Below are 21076 nucleotides of genomic sequence, written 5' to 3'. Positions count from 1 at the left end.
CACAACACTCCCACATACCTGCAAGCCCCTGCCAAAAAGGGGGATGGTTACGTGTCTTGGGTTGAGAAATAAAGACACAAAGAGGTGAGCAAACTTGCAGATAGATTTTTGTCCCTTCTTTTGGAGGATAATTTTTCTTTAAGGATCCCTACCTCCAACCGAAACTGCTGATCACATTGTCTAACTTTGAATTTTACCTTAGGACGGACCAATGGCATGCCCATGTAGGTGGAAGGAAACTTATCCACCTTGAGTTTTTGTTTGAGTCCAAGCTTGAATTTTGGGATCCTATCCTTCCTGAAAAGCTTACTGTCAATGAGATTAATTGTATTGAAGGATCCTTTACTGAATTTGAGGCTTATCATCCTAGCATTGGGTTGAGTAAGTCCAATAATATAGAAAAGGGTAAGCTAACTATCTTCTTCACCACCAGAGATCAGAAAGGAATTGAGAGGAACATGTTACATTGTTTTTTTTTGAACAGTTTCTTTCTTGTGAATTGGATGGATTCTTCTTGTCTCATAATATATACTGCATGTTCTGTGGAGGGGAATTTAGGGGGGTTGCATTCCATTGATTTTGGGTAGTTGGTATTTCTTGTGAGTTATATGGAGCCTCTTGTCCTGAAATGTATGCCACAGGGTTCGAGAGTTCATTTAATGTCTTCCACTATATCTTTTTGTCCCCTTTTTTTTTTTCATTTGGATGATATGAGAAAATTACTCATTACTGCTTGGAGAATTGCTTCTTTGCTAAGTCCTTCACAGTACATGGGATTTGATGTCTATATTATTGGTGGCATAAGTGATTAAACAGTGCATGAAGTAACCTAAGAGTTCTGTGTACATGTTTTAAACTCAGGCAGGCCATGGTTGGGATGTGAAGAGTGTTGATTGGCACCCTACAAAGTCCTTGCTAGTTTCAGGTGTGTACTTGTACACCTTTCTTTAAACTTCTTTGTTGAAATCTTACTGCAAGATGCAGATCCATACTCATATTCAATTGAATTGTCCTCTATGTAGGTGGGAAAGACAACCTCGTGAAACTTTGGGATGCCAAAACAGGAAGAGAGCTTTGTTCATTGTGAGTGCTTTTCCTTTCTTTTCTTTTCTATTCTTTTTGGAGCAAAACTATTTTAGTTTGTAAGTCAAATTATTTTGAGAAATTGTAAATCTCTTTTGCAGTCATGGCCATAAAAACACTGTGCTCTGTGTCAAATGGAATCAAAATGGTAACTGGGTGCTAACTGCTTCAAAAGATCAAATCATCAAGGTAAGTAACTTAGCTTTTTCTGAGGCTATCTTTCCAAATTGAAAGGATTTGAATTTGGACGCTTCTCTCTCTCTCTTTTTTAGGATGCTTATGCATTATTTCACTCTGCTTTTACAGCTTTATGACATAAGGGCTATGAAGGAGCTTGAATCCTTCCGTGGGCATCGGAAGGATGTGACTGGTTAGTGACAACACTTCTCCTCAAAAACTTTTATGCCTTATATGTGATGTATAATGTTGATGGTTGTTATGCACTTTTTATTTGTTTCTACTGATGCATGTGAAAATAAAATGATATCTGAAGAAAAACTCAGATGAATATATTGTCTGTTGGAGGATTGAACTATCTGCATCGTTGTATTAAACACTTCATAATAATCTGTTTGCAGTCACAATATGATAAAAGAAATTATTATTATTGTTGTTGTTGTTGTTGTTGTTGTTATTGCTGTTTTTATTGTTATTTTTATTACTATTTGAAAGCAGTTTTGCAGTTACTGTCATCATCATGATAATTCCTAACTAGCTGATTGCTGATTTTCTAGAGCTGATTGCTGACTTACATATTTTGCATTTTCTAACCAATCTATAATGAGATTGACTTTGTAGCTCATAAAAAAAATATTGGATCCAGGGAAATTAAAAAAATGTAATCCTTGGATCAGTAACGAAAGCTGGAAAATAAAAATAAGATTGAACAAGTTAATCTAGGTTGTACATGTCACTGACAATATCCAGGAATAAAGATGATAAAGAGAGGTCTCCTATGAAATTCGCTAAAAAGAAAAAAAGGGAAAAAGCAGCATGTTATGATGACATTCAGACCTTATGTAAAAGTAATTTGAGACTGGAATTCTAGACTAATCTGTCCCAGAAAACTCACAATTGGGAAAATCCTAGTCAAAGCAGAGACTAGGAAAGGAAATGATATTCAGCCACTGTTAATAGAAGTTCTGATTAGTCACAAATGAGATGTATGTGTAAATACAAAATGTTTTTTATGTTATAAGTCCATGAGCTATGGTGCTTAGGACTCAAATATTTTTATGTTGGTGACCAGTTCCAGGAGTAAAGACAGCAAGGAAGGGCATCTCCTACGAATATTCATAGGAAAAAGAATTACTTATGATATGCCTGTGACTTGAAATTAAAACCTGGTCCAAAAGTAACTTTGAAAACCTGATTCCAGGGAAAAATCCTTGTCGAAGTAGTAAACATATATTTTAAGGCAAGACTCAATATTTGTTTACGCTTTGGGTTGGCCTTTGGGCACCCTTTTTTATTAATATATTAATTTTCTGTGTCTTTACCTATCAAGAAAAAAAAAAAAATTTGTTTATATTTACTGTCATTTATTATTTTTGAAAGGATTTCTCATCCTTTACTTGTACTTGAAAATTCATATCAATGAATTGTTTATTTTTAATTTAAGAAAAAAAATATCTCATGTCCTTTAAGGTTACTATGAAACTGCTTGGGAATTGTAAACAGTTTTTTGTTCTTAAAAATAGAAAATTGTTTTCCAAACTTGAAACATATTTGGTAATTTTTGAACAGATAACGGTTTCTTGAGAACTTGTTATAAAAATAGGAATGTTTTTGAGAGTACATTCTAATTGTTTTTACTTATGTTTTGAGGGTTATTTAAAAAATAATTGCATAAATATGGAGAATGATTGAATATAAAGCATTACAAATAAATGTCATTTTTAAGAAATATATGGAAACACAGAAAATAGGTTGAGAATATTCCAAGTTCCCAAACAAACTTTTGTCATTAAAAACATTAGATAACTATTTTAAAATTTTTTTTTTTAATAACCGAGAAACCTTTCATGGTTAAGTCCTTCAAACTAATTTAAAATTTTTTTCCATAAATTGTTCTCACAAACATTCCAAAATAGGCTCCATGTTTTCCCTTGAAGTTGTTTTACTACAAACCATGTTTGGCGTGAGAAAGATGGAGTGCTTTATTTATTTATTTTTTTGATAGGTGAATTTTTGTCCCCATTGGGGCTTGAACTTGGAACGTCCCACAAACCCTCCCCATCTCTTTACCACATGAGCCAGGCCTCAAGGGCGATGCAATGCTTTATAAGAAGACAATAACAACTTTTAGTCACCTGCCATGTATCTTCACTTGTCAAAACTATCTCTTATGCAGGCACCATTTGCTGCAGCTTTTTTGGATTGCCTGAAAGCTCTTTTTGACTGCTGAAGCAGTTAGCATATATGTTACACAAAAGCACTTTAAAGCAAAAAAGTCTGACTCTTGGAGCTATATGCTTTTGCAAAAGTGCTATAGGAGGACGTTTCAGAATTTAAGGCCCTGATTGGGAACTGTTTTTCAAAACAGTTTTTTTTTTGTTCTTTAGATATATAAAAAGAAAAAAAGAAAAAAAAAAGGAAAACACATTTAACAACCAGAAAATGGAAAACAAGGCATTTTTAGAGAACATTTTTTAGTAGTTTTCACTTGTTTTCTGAGGGCTATTTTAAAAATAAAGTACTACATATAAAAGTTACCTTTAAAATATAATTGAAAATATAGAAAACATGTTAAAAATATTTCAAATTCTCAAACTGATGTTTGTTCTACAAAACATGAGAGAACAATTTTCAACAACTGTTTTTAAGGACTGTTTTTTTAAAATGCCTCCCATTTGGAGGCTAAGTTTTTTTCCCTGATTAAATATGAATGTCTTTTTTAGGGAAACACCTTATTGGAAGTTACAGCGCAACTAGACAAGCCTGTAGACTAGTCACCTTCAGGGCAATACTTGAATCAGAGTTGACTATGGATTGAATCGAAATATGGAAGAGGATTTGGGTTGACATTGCCAAGTATTTGTAATAAGTCACTTTAAGAGTGATCTTCAAATTATGTGACTAGGAGATTGGCATAGGTCTTGGTGTCTTATCATCAAAAGTGAAAAAAAACAAAGTAAAATAAATTTTGGATGCTGATGCTAGTGATACAAGGGATATCTGATGGGTGTGCGTGAATTGTTTCATAGTCTGAGTTACTTCACACTTAAAATAGGATCTAAAATGTTTGATATTTTTCTGTATTTTCCCTAGACTGTGAATATAGTATTCATGGTTACATTTTTTGCTACCACATCTGAATGATCAAAAGAAATTATTTCTGGGATATTGGGTTGCAGAAATAGGTGTCTCCAAATAAATAGCAATATCATAGTAACTGTGTCTTCAAGTTTGAGAGTGTGGTTAGATTGTGGATAAATGTTATGTGAGATTCCTTCATTATGCTTTATCCGTAGACAGTTGTTTTACCTAATGATTTTAGTGCTAAATTGTAGCTGCACAATTTCCTGATGGTAATTCAATGTAACTCTTGTTTCCAATGTTTGCAGCATTGGCTTGGCATCCATTTCATGAAGACTATTTTGTAAGTGGAAGTTTTGATGGATCCATTTTCCATTGGCTAGTCGGGTAATTTCTCTTCCTGATCAAGGATATTCTTTTTAGTCATGGGTAATATTAAAAAGATGATTTGTACTCATTAATGTATCAGTTCATTTTCTCTTGTTTGTTTGCCTCTTCCATGCCTCCGTTTCTTTTATGCATCAAACCCTTTTTCATGTGGTACCACTCATATTCTTTGGTTGTTTCCTGGGCAAAACATGGAACAATCTATAGCAGAAATAAATGTAAATAAAGGCCGCCGACTGTTGCCATGTATTTATTTAATCTAATTGACACTGATATGGATTGATTGATCAGAATTGGGATTGGATTTAGAAGTAAGTGATGCTTTATGGAGCACATATTTTACATTTATCTTATTGGCTTTGGTTTCTTTATCAGAATATATTGTATTAGAATATAAGGTGGTTTTGGCTTTGAGTTCTTTATTGAATATGCATTGCTCTGTCAATTATATTATCTGATTTCTAGGAACATATCATAATGAATGGAACAAAACCAATTGACATTCTAATAAGATGACCATAGTCATAGTGGATTAAAAGGCATAAGACAAACCCTTGAAATGAAAAGAATTATGAAGTTCTAAGATAAAACCTAAAGGAACTAGCCCCAACCCCTCCTCTAAGACCTCTGATTTGCTATTTTTTGCATCTAAAAGTTGCACCTAGTCCTTGACTGTATTATGTCTTATCCTCAAGTTAAAATGGGCTTATGGATTCTATTTTCATGGTGGATGTTATTGATATCATTCCTTTCTGCATGTTTATAACTGCTTTCAGGTCTTGTATCTCATTTCCAAATACATTCTTGTGATTTACAGGCATGAAACCCCCCAGGTTGAAATTCCTGGTGCCCACGATAATAGTGTTTGGGACCTTGCCTGGCATCCTATAGGGTATATTCTTTGCAGGTAAGCTCTGAACTGATTATTCTTGTCATTTGTGGTTATCTTGTGTCATTTTTACTGCATTTTCAGTGTGATATTTAGAGATGCTGCTTTTGGAAGATTTGTTTTCTAGTCGTAAGTGTTGAACTTTTAACCTCTCTTTTACGGTGGCCCTTTTTTGCCAACACATTTGAGATTTGGCCATAAATCATTCAGTTGATATTCCAATTTTATGAATTGTTGTTTTTTCTTTCTTTTCGAAAGAAATGTATTTATTTAGAAAATCAATTTGTTTATAACCTGCTGTTGCTTAACTGCTGGTGGGTAAACGTTCACATCTAGCATAGGGCGCTTTGTTTCTGTTAATGTAATTTTATTTGGAGGATTCTGACTCAAAATTCAGTTGACCTTTTCCATTGGCTTTCAATAAAATTCCATTCATGAAGATGGTAACTGACTATCAAAAAAATTAATCAAGGATCAGAAACTTGCTGGGGCTATCTCACTAGTTGGGTCCAATTTGGACTGCTTTAATTAGTCATGAGAACATCATTCTGTGAGAGGTTATTGATAAGAACTCCACGTATACAAAGAAAAGAGCATGTAAATTTAGTAAGTTTGTTTGACATCATTAGTACTGCATGCTAGGTAACCTTTTGGTAGAGTTTAAGACAAGGAGACCTTGACTTCCTGCAGTGTCCAAAAAATCTGGTTTAGAATCTTGGTCTATTTTTCTGAATGTTGTATATTTGATTTTTTTCTATTTTCCAAGATGTTTATTCTGCTACCATCATCCTGTGGTTAAGGGATCAAATTTTTTTGGTTCCCACTGTAAGATAGAATCACAAAATCATCTGATAAAAAACATGAAGACTCTAGATCTAGCTCAAAGTATGACTAGAGTTTGAATTATGAATTATGTTCATAGTGGCCTGTACCTCCTTGTTTTGTTTAGTTTTGAATTTTATTTTTTCAAATGCAATTTCAAATTTGTTATTGGTAAAAGGAGGATCAATGATTGGTAATTGTCAAGACAGTTATAGTGATTGGTTGGAGGATCTTTTATTGGATGTGATGGGCTTTGCTAGGGACTTGGACTATAAGATGAAAAGCTTTTTGGTCACTTAATAGGGTCTCAGATAGGGAACTGGTTTTAATTTCAAAGATTTGGTATTCCCTTGGTGCAAGGGTGGAGGAACAACTCAGTTCCTTAGAAATACTGCACTTTGGCCAATCTTCCTACTTTCTTGAGTCTCTGTTCCATGTTTCTGCTTTTGTGGTTAAGAGACTGAGGAGTTGTCTCAGGGATTTCTGACAGGTTCAGATGATTGGTTAAATATTGATGAACTGGGATAATTCTCTTCCTGTGTAAACAATTGGATTTTGGGGATCTGGCTAATCATTCCTTTTAGGAAAGTTCTTGTTTGGGAAGTGGCATTGCAGATTCAACTCAGAGTAGACAGCTTTTTGGATAAGTCATTTGCTTTAAATACATTACTTGTGAGGTTGAGATCTTAGTTAGGTTGAAATGCTTTTCGATTTACTTGTATGGGAAATGTCATGCTACTAGACAATGAAGTCAATAGTTACTCATGATTTTAGGTTGGGAAAGTCAGAAGTGCTTACTAGGTTGGTGGTGAGGAAAGAGGTCCCTAAAGAATAGGCTTCTTACTCATTTTTCTGTTTCTACTAACTGGAGATGGTGGCTTTCCATTGGAACAGGAGAATGTAGTTTCCTGTGTTGTGAACCATGGTTCATGTGGCCTGCGGAGAGATAAGTTCTTGATCTTGTCTCTATGATTGATGATCAGCCCTATACATAGTTTGCAGTTCAAATATCTCTGTCACAATCTTCTTTTTTGGACTAAGTGTGATACAACATTCCTTCCTATTCACAGTTCTTGTGATTTGTGGTTTCTTCCATTTTAAGGCCTGTTAATTTGAAATGTTTAATTTTCAAGTTCTATCAATTGCTGTGCTGTTCTGGCTTTACTTTCCTGTATAGTATCTAATGGTTGCTTTAATTCAGTCTATGTAGCATTATTGTGGTAGACAATGCATGGAAGTTTTAAGTTCTTCTGTGTTAATCTCTATTGTGCTTAGGCCACTCCTCAAGTTACTAAACTTCTAGTTTCTCATGCAGTGGAAGCAATGATCATACAACGAAATTTTGGTGTAGAAATAGGCCAGGAGATACCGTTCGTGATAAATTCAACATGGGGCACAACCAAGGTGGTTATTATATTCTCCTGATCACTTCATGGTATTTCTTTTAAGCCAAGTTCAAATTCTCTACAGTTCAACTTGTTGGATTCTATAACCAAATGGATTATGCTCAGGGGTATTTTTTACTCTGGAAATCCACTTGAATATCCCATATATCTTCTGCTTTGGTTTGTGTATTTCCTACAAACTTCTATGCATTGAACTGTAAAGTATTTGAAATTGTTAAAATCGTTATTCAGAACTGGAATTTTATTATTTTTAAGTTCATTAATCTGTGCTAGGTTATGGTGAGCAAAACCCTGCACTTGGTGGTCGCATGCCTGGTAATTTCCAGGTACCTGAAACCCCAACAACTCCGGGTCCATTTGCAGCTGGATTGACCCGAAACGAGGGAACCATTCCAGGTGTTGGAGTTGCAATGCCATTAACTATCCCATCTCTTGATACATCAGCTCAAGGAGAGCAGAAGCAGCCTCTTCCTGTTTCAATTCCTTTAGGGGCACCTCCTCTTCCGCCTGGTCCTCACCCATCCCTTCTTGCGGCCAACCAGCAGCAGGCATATCAACAAAATCCTCCTCAAATGCCACAACACCACCAGGCACTCCCACAGCAAATGCCTCCTTTGCCTCTGCAGCCACCAAATATGTCACAGCTACAGCCTCCTTCCCATTTACCCCTGCTACCACATCCTCACTTACCTCGCCCTCCTCCCCAGTTGCCCCCAATGGGTATGCCTTCAAATATTCCGTCTTCTATGCCAGGATCCTTGCCCATGCCTTCAATGCCCACATCACTTCCACTGCAGATGCCTGCTCCAATGGTACTAAGCTGTGTGCAACTCTAATTTTTATTTATTTTTATTTAATTTTGTATGATATTTTCTCTTGGACTGGGTTACCTTTGACCGCTTAGTTTTTCTGCTTTTATGGTCAATGTGACTCTAAGGTTCAGTTCCTATGATGCATCAGGAATTTGTTCTTTTTCCTTGTTGTGGCCACCCGTTGGCTACATATCTTGATCAATTGGCATGTTGAGCACATATCTCGTACCCAAACATTGTCATACCATATTTGTATGCCATATCTTGTACCAAAACTCTAATTTTTATTTATTTTTATCTAATTTTGTATGCTATTTTTCTCTTGGGCAGGGTTAACTTTGATTGCTCAGTTTTTATGCTTTTATGGTCAATGTGACTCCAAGGTTCCTATGATGTATCGGGGATTTGTTCTTTTTCTTTGTTGTGGCCACCTGTTGGCTGTCTTGATCAATTGGCATGTTGAGCACATATCTTGTACCCAAACATTATCATGCCATATTTGACACGTATTTCATTTACATTTGAAGTGTGCATGTGACATAGCTTTTCAGTGAAATGGAGGACATGCTCCTCCATATTGTGCTCTTGCCAGCTGCTGTTGAAAACTGTATAGTGAAGAAGTGGAGGTAAATCAAACATTATGTTGTTGAGTCACCTCTCCTACACCATTTTTTCAGTTAAGCGCCCTTGATGCAGAGGGACATGCTCAGCCTTTCATGAAAGAATGTGTAATTTTCTAGTGAAATGTGCTAGTTTAGGGCCCCAATTTGGGCATAGTTACTGATTGCCTTTTTAAATTTAAATTTATTTAATTATTTATTTTTTAAATAACAAAAAGGTCAATGGCAGAAAATATGTTTGGTGAGGTTCTATTGTTTTCTTCTTTTAAGAGATGAGTATTGAAATTGAAAGTTTATGGAACAAAAACTTAAATGTTTCTAGGGGCAAAAAAAGAAATAAAAAAAAAACATGTAATCCAAGTGGCAATGCATGTGACTTACTTGAGTTGTTGTTCACTGATGATACTTTAGGCTTCTGTGAGCCTTCTCTAGATCAATTGACTTACTAGAGTTGGTTACTTATGTGGTTTGAGGCAATGTCAATGTTTAGGGTAAAAAAGTGAGCTGATTTGTATAGGGAGAGTGGAGAATTTAGAAGAGTTGGCTCCAGAGTTTGGTTGCAAGATTGGTGAGCTCCAGTCTTCTTACTTGGGCCTTCCCTTGGGTGCTCAGTTTAACTTTGTGGCAGTTTGGGAATGTGTGGAGGAGAGGTTTTAAAAAGGATTATCATTATGGAAAAGACAATATATTTCCAAAGGGGCTAGGCTTACCCTAATCCGTAGTAGTCTCTCTAGCATGCCAATTTATTTTATGTTCTTATTTTGTATTCCTAGGAAAGTCGGACTGAGGGTGGAATAAATTCAAAAGGATCTTCTTTGGGGAGGAGGGACCCTTGAGTGGAAACCTCATTTAGTAAGATGATCTATTGTCTGCTAAAAAAAAAAGGAAAGGGTGGTCTGGGGTGGCCTAGGGGTTAGGAATTTGTTGTTCCTAAACAAGACCTTTTTGTGCAAATGGAGTTAGTGTTTTGCAAAGGAGAGGGTGACACTCTTGCGAAGTGAAAGAGAGGTATGAGGTAGGGTTGTGGAAAGTCATCATGAAAGATTGGGATATTTTGAGGTGTAGTATGACCTTTTCTGTGCATAAAGAGAGGAGGGTGGGATTTTGGAAGGATAAGTGGTGTGGTGATAAACTATTGTGCACTTCTTTTCCCTCCTTATTTGCTATTGCTTCGTCCAAGGAGGCTTGGATGGAGGATGTTTGGAACCATTCAGTTGAAGGGGGTGTATGGGCCCCCCTCTTTTCTAGGCGGCTCAATGATTGGGAGGTGGTTTTTGTGGAGCTTTTCTTTCAGAGATTGCAAAGGAGGAGGGTATGTGGGTGATCAGGTGACTGAGACAAAGTCAAAGGATGAGAAATTTATTGTCAAATCCCTCTACAAGGCTTTAGAGCTGAAGAGACAAGGCGCTTCCCAATAGGTATAATTTGGAACTTATGGGTGCCATCGAGGGTGGGTTTCTTTGCTTAGGAGGCTATGTGGGATAAGGTCTTAACCTTGCATCATATTCGGAGGAGAGGGTGACCATTGGCTAATAGATGCTTCCTATCTGTTGATCACATCCTCTTGCACTATGATAGGGCAAGGGATTTATGGCATTTATCTCTATTTGAGGTGTAATGGGTCCTCCCCGCCTTAGTTAGAGAGACTTTGTTTAGTTGGCATGGGTCTTTTGTGGGAAAAAAAGCAGAAAAAGGTGTGGCGGATAGGTCTCTTATGTCTTTTGTGGACAATTTGGAAGGAAAGAAACAGTAGGGCATTCGAGAATGAGGGGCGATTGGTCTAAGGGCTTAAACTTTCTTCCCTTTGTAATCTTTGCACATGAGCTAAGGTGTGTTCAGTTTCATGTCCTTCTTCCACCATTGATTTTGTGGATTTGTTGGGCTTTGCTTGAGTGCTGTTTTTTGTTATTCCCTTTTGTTGGTGGTGCTTTTTGGTGCCCGTTGTATACTTTCTATGTACTTTGGGGAACTTTTCTAGAGTGCCTCTTTTTAATATACTCCTTTTTATTTATCAAAAATAAAATAAAATGTGGCAGTGCATATGATATTGTGTTTCTTATAGTGTAAAAAAAATTTGCTCCTCTCTCTCTCTCTCTGGGGTTTCATTTGTATATGGCCTGTCATAGTTCCTTGTTTGATGTTTATTTTATTCTTGAATGGTCTGTGTGTGTGCGCGCGCACATGTGTGGTGTGTGTTGTGCAGGGATTGCCATAATTTCTTTATTTTCCACTTGTTTTATTCTTGAATGATCTGAATGGTCCCATGCTCTTAACAACAAAATCAATGCAGATTTTAAAATCAATAATGGTTCATATGGCCACTTGATGTCTGTTATAATTTTTGAATGTTTATAAAGTCTAATACCTCGAGTTTCTGGTCAAGTTACTTCCATATCCAAATAGCTTGCAGAAATATTAGTATCGTATTTGCATAACCTGTGCATGCTTGCTCCTTTGTAATCTCATCTGTGTGTCAATCTAAAATTATTTTATGATTTAGTAGCAATTTAGTAGCTCTTTTGTTTGTTTGTGTTTCAATTTTTTTTTATCAGTATGCATGTTTTTTATTTTTTATATTTTTTACAACATATAACCAACATGATTGCCAAATGTGTTTCCTATTTTATGAACTGGAAGCAAAAACTCAAAACAACTTATTTCCTGCTTCTACAAAATAGCAAAATTAGCAAGTGAACCAAATTCAAGCTTTGCCTTGGGTGGTTCAGTGATTGAAAACCATCCATCTTGTAAAATGGTGGATCAGAAACCTTGCTCTTTCCATTCTATAAAAGATTTTTAGTGTTTGCTAACCTAAGTATATTTCTGAGTTCAGGGGATGCAAGGTGCAATGAATCAGATGGGTCCCCCAATGCCACAAGGCCATTTTATGGGCATGAATCCAATGCATGCAGGATCCTTACCCACTGGTGGTGTACCTCCTCCCATTGGAAGTTTCCAGGGTGGGGCTCAAATGTATGCACCAGGTGGTTCATTCAACCGAGCTCCAGCTGGACAAATGCCAATGATGCCCGGGCTGAATCCCTACCAGGTGAGATGGACTTTCATTTATTGGTGTTAGAAACTGTTTTACCTTTCATTCTTGGCAAGTAGAGATAGCTATTTTCAGCTGGCTGAATTTTTTTTTTTTGGGTAGCTAGTGTGAGTTTTATCGTATTTGTTTCTTATCCTTAGACTCTTTGAATGTAGTATTTTTACCAAAAAGGAAAAATTTTTGGTAGCAAGGACAAGTCATTCTTCATCCTTTAAACTGTTTGAATGACATCTACTGGTAGTGGTAAATTTAAATGTGGAAAACTTGGAAAACCATGCAGTTCACACACATAAAACCATGTGAAATGAGATCTGTTAAGACAATCCATGTGCTACTGACTGATTCTTTTCATGCAATCCTCTTCTTGTCATGCATTTATCTCCCTTTTGGTTTATGTCCCTATATTTATCTGAGAAGATGGAGGAAAAGGAAATGGTATTTGGAATTCGCAAACTGTGTTTTCGACTCCTACTGGTTGTAAGATTTGAACTTTTCTATTTCATGTCTTCTTTGCAACCAAATGGAGTATAAGTTCAAGTTAGAGTTTCGAATTTTCATTTGCATATTAAAAAAAAAAAAAAAAGGAAATTCAAGTTGAGTTTCTCCTTAGTTGCTTAAGAAATTTGGCTATTCAAGGGAATTCCATCTCGTAAATGCCATGAATCCTTTCCCCCTTTTTTACATTGATATCTTTTTTGCATGTTTAATTAGTTTGTTTCTTCAGTTAGATAAAGGATTGGGGACAAGATGATGTCTAGAAGTGTTCGTTTCTCACAACAGAAGACACTTGTACTGGTTATCTGCTGAATGTTTGTGCTCCTGTTCCTTTTTTTTTATTTATGCCATTTCCCAATTCTTTTTCCCTTCCTGGTACTTTTCTTGAGAGTAGATTGAAGGGTAGAAGCTCTTATTAAATTTCCAACTCAAAAGCTTCGTACATGAAGCTTAGACACTTTACTTAGGCCTTACTCTCAACTAAGACTAGACACTTTCAAAGGTAAAGCTCTTTTTTAAGCTCAATAAAAGCTTCTAAGCCTATTTGGTTAGTTTTATCCAAAGAGATTACGACTTAAAAAAGAGCTTAATATGGAAACCAGGAAAACGTCACTTCTTGTAGAAGCTCAGTTTTGGCTTACAAGTTCTTGCATGTTTTATAAAATTTTTAGGATACCAATATCCCGATGAGTCGAAACCAAAGCTCTGATTTTCTGTTGAGTAATAGTTCGAGTAAGTCTTGAATGGGCTCCTCGAAAGCTTGATGTAAATAAACGAATTTTTGTTATTGCCCTTTAAAAATTGCGACTTTTAAAGCTAAAGCCAAAAATAGGAACCTATAAGTCTTAATGTATCAGTGGAAATTAACTGAAATAGTTTATAATTCAATCCCTGTTTATATGCGTGGGTAGTTTTAACTCATGGACTTGCACGTCAAACATCGGGAATGGAGATCTCTACAGTTAATTTTCTTTCTGATAGGCAAATAAAAAAATTATTTTCTGAATGCACTTTGCAGTGATCCATATATATATATAACATGAATTCCTTGTGGCAAACAAAGCCGTGTGGAAAGTTTTGGGTCTGGATTTTCCACTGCAAATTTCTTGGATTCTGATTTTGCATACATGAGATTTACATTCTTATGTGGCTGGGTTTTCTGAACAGATATCATTTATAATGCTGCTGAATCTAATTGCTACATTTTTCTTATTGCAGTCCGGGAATCCGAATCCAAGCGGAAGCGGCATGGGAACACTGCCATCAAATATGGGTCATCCATCTGGTATGGCTCCGCCGCCACCACCACCGGGTCCGCCGCCGCATGGCCAACCAACACAATAGGACCATTCATGTGGGCAATGCGGCAGTCAGCTGGGACAGAAGGGAAACCAAGAGTTGCTCTCTCTCTCTTTTTTCACTCTCACCCATTTTCCATGGCATGTAACAGGATTCTGTTTATTCTTGTTTGTTCTGTATTTGCCCAATTGATTTCCCTTGTACACAACTAGTTATAACGGTTGATGTGAATTTTATTTACAAACGCTCCCCCTGGTGAAAAAGAAAACTGTTCTTTTCTGCAATCCATGGATTTAGAAGCCTTGATCAAAAGCTTTCTAACATATATAAACATCGGTTATGGATGATTGGTTAGAAGATGATCAGATATATATAAACATGCTATGAGGATGTTTGGTTTAAAATTATTTTATTTTAATTTTTTTCTTTTTTTTTTCCTTTTTTTTTTTTGGTCTCAAAATGGATAAACAACACTAATATTTGAAGAAAAATAAAAATAAATTAAAGTAAATTACTTGATTTTAATGAAAGGGAAAGGTCACGTGACAAAAATAATATTAGGTGGCAAATTGTGATGGCGGGTGGAAAACACTAAAATGAAGGGTAAGATAGTAGTTTTAGTTTTTGAGAGCTCACAGTTCACAAAAGCGGCTGTCGGCTTGGCTCCTGCCATCTCCGGTTCATCTACCCCCGCCGGTTCACCGCTCCTCCGCCGGTTTTTCAATTATCAGTTGACTGCAACTATTTATCTCAAGCTTTAGGATAAAATTTTAATTGTTGATCTGTTCGGTTGCTGAGAAAGACACGGAAAGTAAGAATTTTGATTATTGACCAGTACTCTCCTTTTAAATCTCAATTTAATTCTTAAAATTTTTTTAAAGCATTTTGCTTAATTAATCCACACGCGTCCTTATTTTCTTTCCATTCTGGTCTGGTCAGATTCAGCTCCAGTTGTAGCTAACATCGCTTTGTCAGGCGCCTAGTTGAATGAATCGGTACCTTTTTTATTCCATTATATTAAATTATTGATCATTTATTGTTTATGTCTAAGATTTTTGTTTGGATTGGATTGGACTGGACTGGATTTGCTGCTGTTGCTCCCTTTGGTTTCCGTGAAAATGGAGGAAAACTAAATTATGTTTAATTTTTATGGGACTGCTGGTGAATTTTTTAGGGTTTTATTAGGTTCATCTCTCATTTTTATGGGTATTATTTTGTTACATTAATGGTTTATCCCCTAGATTCGTTTGGTTTTAGAATCAATGCCCTACCTGTCTTAAGATTTGATGCATTGTATGCATTATTGTTAGCAATTGTTCAGTTTCATTTTCAGAAATGTTTCTTTGAGAAGAACACAAACCTCTTTATAATGTTTCTGGATAATGGGCCATTCTAGAGAAATTTTTTAAATTAAACTCTCTAAAATTATGCAGCCAGACCACCAGTGGAACAGTAAAAAGCTTGAGCTCTTAAGCTTGAATCCTCATGTTTGGGTCTTGAGAAGCAGCCACTGGACTCTTCCCAAGACACTGCTTCCACTGGACAATCAAACATGCGTTTTTCCATGTCATTTTCGAAAAATGAAAAACAGTTTTGGGAAACAGAACTGGTGAAGTCCCCCTTCATATTCTTTTGCTGAGTTTCTTATAGGGTTTTCTTGTTCATGGATTTGCAGTTGGGTTGCCATATGTTTTCACTTTGGTGTTCTTCCATGCTATGAAGAGTCTTCATCCTCTGTTACTTGTTGATTTTGATATGGGTGTGATTGAGATATTTTTGTGCTTTTGAATTTTGTGTTATGCTTTTCAATTGAAAGTGGGTTACATGGAAAGACCTTGTGATCGAGGAGGAAAATGTCCCATTTTGCTTCCGAGGGGATTTGAACCCCAAACCAAAAGGTTTGGGGAACACTACACTTGCCATTTGGGCTAACTTGCCTCTTGCTATATATTGTGCACTAAACTTATGTATACTTAAACTCATTATATAAAGAAAATATTAAAAGAATATTTTAAAGAGCAAATTAATTATAATTATTTTATAATTAAATGCAAAATTTTCTTTTAATTGATTACCAAAAATATAAAATTATATAATTTTCTTCATAATGTTTTTAATATCATTAATAATTAATTAAATATTAAAAAATTATATATATATATATCATAATTTATTTTATATTGTTTAATACAATTAAATTAAATGGATCATAATTTTAATATTAATATATATTTTAAAATTAGACATATTATAATCAAATATCATAATAGTAGATGTAATTTAATAATAAATATACACTTATAAAATTCATATTTTTATCGATGCATACGATATTATTAACAAATATGATAAATCTTGTTATACATATATCAAATTTTTCAATAAAATAACTTTAAAATATCTATTATACTTTTAATTATATTATTATGAGGTTTTCCTTACATTTTCATGAATTTTTAACAATTTTAAGTCTACCGATATTTTTTTTCCAAAATATCCGCCAATATATCTCTGATATATCCGTGATTACCGATATTTTTATCATTGCTTGTAATATATCACTATCAACCGTAACCATAATGATGGAAGAATAATGTAACAATTGTGTTTTCCTTCTTTTTTGTTTTTCTTTTTCTAGTGATACTGTTGCATCACTGGGGAGACCTCTAATTAATAAGAAGGGTTACCCCTTAAATAGGATCATCCCCCAAAATTTTCATAGTTGATTGCTTTCCAGATCACTCTTTGCAATGTTAATATAAACATTATATGGTGCTTTTGACAGCTTTTGATACCACTTCTTTTTTATTAGGGTAGTGACCCTAATGAGTCATGAATCCTTCAATGTAGACTCTTGCATGAGTGGTTTCTGGGATCATGCATATGTCTTACATAACCTTGATTCCATTCTTTTAATCTTCTACTGAAAAATACCTCATTTCTTCTTTCATGATCAACTCTTTTCAAGGACAAGCCCTTAAATGTCTTTAAGGGATAAAAAACCTACTTGCTTTATGAAAACTCTCTGTAACAATCTTCTGTATTTCTATTCCATCAAATAGCGCATATGCCTTTACTGCTTTGGGATTGTTCTTAATTTACCTTGAAAGAAAAGATGAAGTGTGGGTTACCTTGGGTGTTTTGTGTCTAGGAGAAGGAAGGAAAAAAAAGAAAAAGAAAAAAAAGAAAAACCGAATTTGCAAAATGTGTGTAATTACCCAATATTTAAATGCATATCAATTGCCTTAGACAAAAATTACAATATTTTTAGCAGCTGATTTTATAGAGTTTTTCATATCACCTTTATATTGTCTTGGTTTACTCTTTTAAGTGGATAATCACTTTGTGTCTACTGTTTGGGCTTTTGGGTTTGGATAAAATTTTGGAGTTCCAGCGGTTTATGAGTTTTGTGATGAGACGACACACTTTTATCCATTTTTATAGTATCATAACATGGGATCACCTTAATATTTAATGGGTGCCGTCCTATAATATAATGAGCTTAGGAAAGTACGGATTCAAATAGTATGTGTTCCGAGTTTTTTTTATTTCACTTATGAGGGATGTAGAATTCTCTATGAATATTAAATAAGATGATGGAAGGACCACTCAACATTGTGTCTCTTGTTCGTACTACCACCACCACCTCATTTGGGGTTCTCTTTTTAATTTTAAAATTGATGCCTAATATATAAAAAATAAACTCTAAATGTCCTTTTTGGCAATTCATCAATACCAAAAGTTTATTTATTGTTGGATAACACATAATTACAAATACTATGATAACAGTGCTTTCGTATGATGTCTAAACATTAACTGCTTCTTCATAAAACCTCTTCTACTATTAGTATTACCAACAAAAGTGCTACTGACTAAAAGCACTCACCCGAATCACTTCTGAATTGGCTTTTCTTTCATTTTTCTACAGTTGTGATTTTGCTATGCTTTGGATGTTTTGGCTTTCAATTTTGCCTATAAGAAAAAACATTGGCTGGCATTTTTTGTGGAAATGTTAATTTAGGTTTAAGCCTGATCTCTGAAACAAAAGGGAAGGCAGTGAGTGCCTTACCACCCCACTCAATTCTTTTTCATTTTGACAGGTAACCATTTTTTGGTTCATGGAATCAAACCTTAAATCTCCCCAACCCTTTACATCCCCAGCCAGCCCTTAGGGGCTAATGCTTAGTTCCCTGAGGAGCACCTGATGGCAGCCCTAGGTGCATGGAACAAAGATAACCCACTTTGTATGCCACTATCCTAGGTCCAATTCCAACTTCTCCATGTTTGTATTTGGAATATTATCATTACCTGTTGGATTATCAATTGCTCATTCCACTTAGAGAGACCATCTTTTGTAGTAATAAATACACCAAATATTGGAGTGATGTGTTGGAACATGACACTGTGACTTGTGTCCCATCAACAGAATTTTCTTTTGTTTTTATTATTTTTATAATTTTAATATCTCATTGTGAAGGATGATTGGATTTCTCTTCCAAAGCATTAATTAAAGATTTTGGTTTCTTAGATTTCTTAATACTTTTTTCTATGGATGATTCTTTTGAGATGTGGGTTTCTTCCCCTCTTTCCTTTTGGTTGAATCTACAGCTAGGGCTTTCCCACATGGAAACAATGAGATGATTTAAATTGGTGTTGGCTGCAACTGTCTTTGAACATTTTCTAGGTATAAATGAATTAGGACCCACTAAATACAGTAATAAAACTATCTTGTAATGCTTTGTTATTAGGATATTTTTCTTTGACTTGTGTTTGATGTCATTGATTTTGTGTTGGATGGAGTTGCTTGAGTCCATAGTTGGATCAAACTTGGTCCATCTATTCTTAACTATTATTATTGAAATTCAATCCTGATTAGTTAAGACCTGTAGTGTTTTCATTTATGCTGGTTCTTGGTAAATGTATTTGGATTTGAAATTTGTTTTTTCTGGATCTGTATGATATCAATCTGATTATGTTGGTGTCCTTGATGGTGATGAATAAGATGGATCTGTTTTTGATGCCTGTGAAATTGAAGTTAAATCTTTCAGCAAGCAAGATATCTCTATATTTACTTATTATGGGCAGAACATTCAGAAAATTGTGTTTATTGTGTAAATGATTTAATTTGATTTTCGATTACTTAACTGAGGGTGTCCCATTGATTTTTCCCCCTCCTATGAGAAAACTAGTTATCAATAGTTTTGTTTGATCAATGATCGCCAAAGCAGATGTTTTATATGTTGATAGCCCAGTTAATTGTTTGCCATTCTAGTTAAATAACAAATTCTGAGCATGTTATCAAACATGAGTTAGGCACACCTGCATAATGACATGATCATGATCCAATAAGCACCATGGTCATTCAGGTGTGTATGTGTGAATTATTTGCTTGTATGCATGTTTATGCTTTGAACTCCTTGATTTAGTGTATGTGAGACGTGCTTTCATCAAGTATTTATCTTACTTGGCTTCTCCTCCTTGTTTGGGGCTGTTGGGAGTTTTCTATCATGTATTGTTTTGCTATTGACTTATCTTACAAATTACAAGTACTGGGAGGTATTTGGACACAATTTGATAAATTGAATCAACAATGTCTTGGGTGATAGTATAGTGGAAATTAGTTGCAGATTATGGATTCTAAAAATCATGAGCTGCATTTAACAATAAAAAAATCTCTGCATAGACTATGGCTGCTTCTGCAAAAACTATCACCCTTGACGGTGCCAATATCATTAGTGATTGGACTGTTGTTTTACCTCGTCGTGGTAAGCGGAGATGAACCTCATGAGCAAGCATCCTGAAGAACATTGACAACCATGAGCACCAGCTGATCTTGAAATGGATCATTATAGAGAAACAAAACTGACGCAGAAGATCCAGATCTGCATAGAGATACTTGAAAACTCTACATTTTATCATGTTCTTTTGGATCAAGTTCAGACTCCTCACATGTTGGAGGCGTTTTTCAGGGTTCTGGGATCTGAATTAAAGATGCAGATGGTATTATATGGTATATGTAGCATTGAATCATATGAACCCCCTCGGTTGCAGCTTAGCCTGGCAATCTTGCTGAAAAGAAAGTTCTGTTGGATTGGGGATATCGAGGTATTTGATCCAATTCTTTCTGCGACAGAATCTAGAGTGTTGGAAGCCCTGGATTGTTCTGTTCTATCAGTCAATGAGCAAGGTCGGCGACAAGCTTCAAAGCCTATACTGTTCTTCGTGCCACACTGTGAGGCAGAGTTATACAATAATCTTGTACAGGCAAATTGGAGAACAGAGCGTTTGAATAATATTGTGTTGTTTGGGAACAGCTTTGGGACATATGAACAGCATGTATCAGAGTTTAGGAGCTCAACTCTTGTTGATTCCTCGAGGCATATCTTGGCTGTTCGAAAGTTCACGTGTGAATTTGCAATCAAGGTAGTTTCAGATGATTATTTTGGAGCCTTTCATGATTCAAGCTGGCATTTCTTGAGCCTTGTTGCTTGAGAAGCTTTGCAGTTCACATGCAAGACTGAATGATGATTGAAAACGATTTTATTTTTAATTTTTCATTGCATTTAAAACGAGCTTACTGTTCTCTTAATGCCTGACCTGAAACAACCTAGATCAAGTAGATTAGGAATCGACATTATTTCAAAGTCTGTATTGTCACTGCTATGCTCTTGGAGATGCCTCCAATTTCTCTTGTTTCACATATTGTTTCTCATTCCTATCTATCATTGAAATAGGGATGGTTTTGAGAGGTTGGCTTTTAGTCCAACCAATCTACCTATGCTGAAAGCAGCAAGCATTTTATTCATTACATGTAAATATAGTTAGTCTTCTCTTCGAAGCCATAAAAACAGCAGAGGAAATCATTCCTTGTTTTTCCCATTTAAATCTCCCAGTAACTGATGGACGAAACATTAAGGCATCACCCAGATTACTAGGTGGGAGGGGAACCAAGG

The 21076-nt window shown here is 35.4% G+C and overlaps 2 protein-coding genes across 4 annotated transcripts in view; both read left to right on the top strand.

Moving 5' to 3' along the window:
• The window catches only part of LOC117929249 (flowering time control protein FY), a 41337-nt gene extending 26860 nt beyond the window's left edge, over positions 1-14477 (top strand). Inside the window, exons 9-19 of one of the 3 annotated variants that reach the window (XR_004653716.1) lie at positions 866-925; positions 1023-1083; positions 1185-1272; positions 1390-1453; positions 4650-4728; positions 5546-5635; positions 7755-7843; positions 8119-8657; positions 12111-12326; positions 13054-13138; positions 14043-14130. Coding sequence is in view for 2 of the 3 variants with exons in the window: in XM_034849519.1 (XP_034705410.1) it covers positions 866-925; positions 1023-1083; positions 1185-1272; positions 1390-1453; positions 4650-4728; positions 5546-5635; positions 7755-7843; positions 8119-8657; positions 12111-12326; positions 14043-14168 (1412 nt within the window). In the remaining variant the exon portion in view is untranslated. Of the gene's footprint in view, positions 1-865; positions 926-1022; positions 1084-1184; positions 1273-1389; positions 1454-4649; positions 4729-5545; positions 5636-7754; positions 7844-8118; positions 8658-12110; positions 12327-13053; positions 13139-14042 lie in introns of all 3 variants that reach the window. The other 2 variants (XM_034849519.1, XM_034849520.1) reach the window with 2 other exon arrangements.
• Positions 14478-14801: 324 nt separating this feature from the next.
• On the top strand, positions 14802-20848 carry LOC117929397 (protein SENSITIVITY TO RED LIGHT REDUCED 1-like). Its single transcript, XM_034849708.1, has 3 exons — positions 14802-14934; positions 15063-15118; positions 20093-20848. The coding sequence occupies exons 2-3, from the start codon at positions 15111-15113 to the stop codon at positions 20613-20615; spliced, it is 531 nt and encodes a 176-aa protein (XP_034705599.1). The 5' UTR covers positions 14802-14934; positions 15063-15110; the 3' UTR covers positions 20616-20848.
• Positions 20849-21076: the final 228 nt, after the last annotated feature.

Source organism: Vitis riparia, chromosome 13 (assembly GCF_004353265.1).
Source record: "Vitis riparia cultivar Riparia Gloire de Montpellier isolate 1030 chromosome 13, EGFV_Vit.rip_1.0, whole genome shotgun sequence".
NCBI classification, from domain to species: Eukaryota; Viridiplantae; Streptophyta; class Magnoliopsida; order Vitales; family Vitaceae; genus Vitis; species Vitis riparia.
This window is presented reverse-complemented; position numbering and strand designations above follow the sequence as displayed.